Raw genomic sequence first — 5,060 nt, 5'->3', positions numbered from 1 at the left:
ACAGATCTTAATCGACAATTCATTTGTCATTCTTGGTACAAAGCAGATATATTGCTGATATAGTCTGGCAAAGAGACACCCTTATAACGTTACCTAACTCCAAATTTGATTTAAAAATTTAACTTGCAAAGTGCTAACAATCTATTTTACTGAACCTTTGGGTTGATGACACTTTGATTGGGACAGACAGAAGCAATATAGTTTCTATTGCTTTTGTAAAGTCCACTTTACAAATTACTCGAAAACCAAGACATTTTCTGTTTTAGCCAATCTCTTACTGTATTCAATTTGTATCTATTAAACAAAGAAGCAATTTAGAATTGTATATTTAAGTAAACTTCGATACATGTCTGTATTCATCCGCAGCCGTACGCCTTTTCAGTTTTACGCATAAAAAAAGTTTTCTGTACATTTTCCGTCATAAGCGTTTATTACTGCCGGCTTATCATTCTTTATAAACCTTTCGTATATGTGCATGTAAATAGTACCTTCTTATATATTCTGTGGGAGACTTTGACATTTTTTTTGTGTGGTGTCGTTTTTTCACTTTCGCTGGTGTGTCGTTATCACGTTTTTCAGTGCAAGGGGTAATAGGGCGGGCAGTCTGCGCCCTCCTCTAGCCCAGGCTCAAAGAAAATAAAAAAAGGAAGGAAAAAGGTGGGGCTTTACCACGAAGGAAACGTAACCCTTCAGCCTTTACAAAGAGGGAAGGTTATAAGTATCAGGAAAAACAGAAGCACTAAGAGAATGTTGAAGATGGGTAGTATAAGGAAATGAGCAGTTGCTTAACCGATTTCCTAAAAGATATAAAAAGAAGTTTTTGACGTCGGTTACTGGAGTTGCAACCCAAAAAAATAAGTTAATGGGAATTTTGACTCTCCTCGTTCTTCTATTCCTCGTTTTGGTGCGAGTTATGTTTTATAACTTTACTTCTTATTAGGAAAACTAAAACAAAAAGAATAAGCCCTTTTGCTTTTATTAGTTTTGCATATAAAATGAAGTCACTGTGACATTCAGTAATACTCTGGAGAAAAAGTAAAATATCAGTGGTTCAAAAATTCCACAATTCTGAATAAAGATAACATAATAAACTTCAGTTATCCCTAATTCCCCTGATGGTACAGTGTTGTGATAATCTTCAAAGGCTTTTGTAAACTATGATATGGATATTATGTCATATCTAATCATTTCTTTAAGCACAGGAGCTAAAGGGACGGACAACCCTGTGTCCTTGTTTCTCCCATGAATTAAGAAAACAGATACAGGAGTAATGGGAACTAGAAATCTAGATGCAGGAAGGGATTTAAGAAACTGCTTTCTACTTGTGGCAGAGAACAACTATTTGTTTGGTTATGAATCTTGGTAGCCGATGATAATTGGTATGTGAGGACATTTGACTGCTTTAAGAATATCATTCAAGTCTGAATACAGTTCATCGATAAAAGAAAGGATTGGTTTCTTCTGAAGGAAGATGTAGAGTTCAGCCTTGCAGTTCTTGACATTTGACTTGAGCATCTTTGGAAGACTGTGTATGACCAAAGGCTTCAGCCATTTGTCGTAGCCTTCAATGAACTCAATTTCAACACTATAAAATGATCCCACAGTATTCTGAAAGTTCTTCATGAAACTGTCTACAAAACGTTTAAATTTGAAAGGCTTTGAGAAACTGACACCGCTTAAATCCGGCTTGAATAACTTCATCACAGCGATACCGGGGCGTCTAGTTCTGTTGTATTCGTTCCGGACGTGGTAAACAGGCATTGCTAGGGCATAGTTTGGCCAGTAAAGTTTCTTTCGAAGTATCAGGCGCACAGGGCGTCTGTAGGCATGACTCAGGGACTGATACAGAAGAGGCCACAACGGCAACCCATGGCGATACCACTGATATGTCCCATTCCCAGTTCCTTTCCTTCCAGTTGGGAGGGGAACGAGCTCGTCCAAGAACCATGTGTCATTACAGACAACGTTTGGGCATTGACCCCCGAACCACCGCAAGGCGTCATCAGGTGAAGCATCTCTGTGAATGTTGATGACAGCTAGTTGACCCTGTTTAAAAATTAACCAACGGAAGGTTATAGAAACTGGAAATGCGTTACTTCATGGGGGTAAGCCAAAGGATAAACGTACAGAAGCTTATCATTGAGGGTTGCAAGTCGGTAATTGAATATGATATTTTTGTAAACTTGGTACAAAGGAATGTGTATGCTTGCACGTTTGTATTACTGTGCATCCGCGTGTGAATGGAATTCCATGTACTTTAAAATCATCATTACAGTATTTGAGGCCTTTTTTAATCATAATCTCTTGGTTTGATACTTTTAAAATAAAAGAAGAAAAGGACATGTATTTCAGTGAAGACACCCTTTCATATTTTCCTAATTCAAAGCATAAACTATATTTCTGTATATGTATCTGAGAGCAATTCTTGGCTCAAGAATAATTTAAGAATAAGCTAACATATGATACGCTATTCTGTTTACATGGCTAACATGAAAATGATACAGAAAGTTGAAGAAGCATACCTTAAAAGAAGATTGTTTCTCGACATGCCAAATTCCTGCCTTACACAGTTCTTCTAAAACATCCTGGTCGCGGCCATTTGGGGTTCCGCTTAGCAGTGAAATGGTCGAACATCGCCTTACCAAAATGAATAACTTATCAGTCCTACACATACAAGCATGGTGATTCAGTGGATGGACAGAAACAATGAGCAAACTTTAATTGCTTAAAGATTAAATCTAAATCAGGTAATCATCATTTAGTTTTTTCAGAATTTACCATCAGTTTATGATAGATCTTGATTGTAATCATTTTTTATCTAAATTACCATTTGTACGGTATATTTTTCAAGGAACCTCATTGGACATATGCCGTAATCTTACCAGAGGTAAGTTTGTCTGCATTGCTCAAGAGAGCAGACCAGGTTTAAGGTCACTATCAGTATGAGAGCTAAGAAGGCTTTATCCCTCTTCATGCTTTTTTTTTTTCTTCTTCAGGTTTTCTTTTCTAACGGTCAGATAATCCTCTGAATAGCCTCACTGACTGCTCAAAGAAATCTAAAAATAAAGAAAATAATAATGGAATATTAAAAACATTGCTAGATGCCTTGTTTTTCATGATAGAATTTTGATTAACTCTCTCTCTCCTGTGAAAACTTATTTATGTAAACGAAAACAAGGGAAAAACATAAGATACTACAGAATACTTTAGCCCTTGGTAACTATGAAAATATGCACAGCGACATTTTTAGGCATTAATAATTAATACATGCAGTTAAACATACACTCAACAAAAAAGAGTTATTTGCTGACACGTTTACAATTAAGCCAGCGAAGGAGACCTCTGCGATACCGAACTGTATCCCTTTGGTGGTGCGGCGTCTTGAGGCATTAAACTTATTAAGGCATTACAAGTGAACTTTGCAAATGACGTTAGCGCTTCTTCCTTACGCAGATGGACTTTGCTTAAAGAGGATGGGAAGTCCGTGTACGAAAAGACAGGAAAACAAATACAACTGAAGTTTTACTCGACTTCAACCAAGTTCGCTGCAAGTCAACTACATCGGTTCTGTTTATCCCAAAATATCTTAACTACATCAGCTCTGTTTATCCCAAAATATCACTCCAACATAAGCTTTTAAAATACTCTACCTTTTCAGCGTTGGATATGAAAATAAGCAAAGAAGGTATCGAGAAAGAGCGCGTTCTTCTCCCATATAATGCCAGTGACTGAAATGCTTTACTGGTATTGTCAAGGTTTCCTGTTACAAAGGCGTCAATAACGCTTTGGTTTACTGCGCTTATTCCACCAGAAGCCATATCCGTTTCCGGCGAATCGGTGTTCCTGTTTGCTTCCATTTTTATCTCAATATTTGCTAGGAATGTTATTTGTGATGATGGAGAAAGAGGCCGGAAATGAACTGATTATATTTATTTTTCCCATAAAAAAACTTTTATAGCGGACCTCCTCAAAACGTGCGCGCGCGCGCGCGCGTCTGCACACATATACAGTATATATATATATATTTACATATATATATACATACATATTGTCACGATGCGTACCAAGTACCTGGTTATTACACAACTAATCTCAGAAAATCAAAAATATACCTCACTTCAGCCAGATACCTGAACTCTTATAACAATACGAATTACGACTGATTACTCTAAAGCAAAAAATAACTATGCGGTCACTCTCCTATCAAAATATATCTCTAACACCACCAGTATAAACCACAAACCAGAGTGATATTTTGTTTTGTTCCCGCGTCTCTGGGCACCAAATAATATATTGTCACGATGCGTGCCAAGTGCCTGGTTAGTACACAACTAATCTCAAAAATCTACCTCACTTCAGCCAGCTACCTGAACTCTCATAACAGTAAGAATTACGACTGAGTACTCTAAAGGCAGCAGGGATCCCTTAAAAAACTTATTAATCACTTGAAAAATCAAACTAAGTTTATCAGAATATGTGTGAGGTATCAACAATTAAACAGGAAATATTCTAGAGTAAAAGGGCATCACTCCATCAAAAAACTTTAACTGTTTCCCTGGTCTTAATTCACTTTAGCATAACAAAACATGTTCATCACTTTGCCTTATGCACACACAACTAATCCTATTCACAGGTGGTCAATAAATGAAACAATGTTTTTCTAAAAATACTAAACACAACATTTATTTTTAAATTAAAAATTTTTTATTAGAATTCACAATCTGCAAAATTTACTATTACTTGAAAATAACACAAAACTTAATTAATTCTTGAATTAAATTATGAAACCAAACTAATTCACAAAAACTAATTTATCAGGAATTTAAATTAATCAAGAAAAATTTAAACTATCAAAAATTACTCAAGATTTTAAAAGAAAATCTTAATAAATGAAAATTACATCAAGTATGCAATGTTAAATTACCAAGAAATATTTAAAATGCTAGGTAAATAAATGTTACATCACAAACATAAAAAGACGTGACAATATGAAGAGATTGCAAACAGAAAAACACACAAAAATGCATATAAGATTTATCAATAATAATTTCACTAAGGCA

At 35.6% G+C, this 5,060-nt stretch overlaps 1 protein-coding gene across 1 annotated transcript; it reads right to left on the bottom strand.

The window, feature by feature from the left end:
• Nucleotides 1-960: 960 nt before the first annotated feature.
• On the bottom strand, nucleotides 961-3,767 carry LOC136826572 (uncharacterized). Its single transcript, XM_067083769.1, has 4 exons — nucleotides 3,651-3,767; nucleotides 2,883-3,056; nucleotides 2,523-2,637; nucleotides 961-2,046 (listed from the first exon to the last, which is right to left on the bottom strand). The coding sequence occupies exons 2-4, from the start codon at nucleotides 2,972-2,974 to the stop codon at nucleotides 1,351-1,353; spliced, it is 903 nt and encodes a 300-aa protein (XP_066939870.1). The 5' UTR covers nucleotides 2,975-3,056; nucleotides 3,651-3,767; the 3' UTR covers nucleotides 961-1,350.
• Between the last annotated feature and the right edge of the window lie 1,293 nt (nucleotides 3,768-5,060).

This window comes from Macrobrachium rosenbergii, chromosome 41 (genome assembly GCF_040412425.1).
Source record: "Macrobrachium rosenbergii isolate ZJJX-2024 chromosome 41, ASM4041242v1, whole genome shotgun sequence".
NCBI lineage: Eukaryota > Metazoa > Arthropoda > Malacostraca > Decapoda > Palaemonidae > Macrobrachium > Macrobrachium rosenbergii.
This window is presented reverse-complemented; position numbering and strand designations above follow the sequence as displayed.

Bases quoted from the DNA above. Each gene is read 5' to 3' on its own strand.
- LOC136826572 (XM_067083769.1), bottom strand. From the start codon at position 2,974: ATGAAGAGGGATAAAGCCTTCTTAGCTCTCATACTGATAGTGACCTTA. The intron at 2,638-2,882 runs GTAAGATTACGG...CATTTTGGTAAG, and splicing joins TGCAGACAAACTTACCTCTG to GCGATGTTCGACCATTTCAC. The intron at 2,047-2,522 runs GTATGCTTCTTC...ATTTTTAAACAG, and splicing joins AGAAACAATCTTCTTTTAAG to GGTCAACTAGCTGTCATCAA.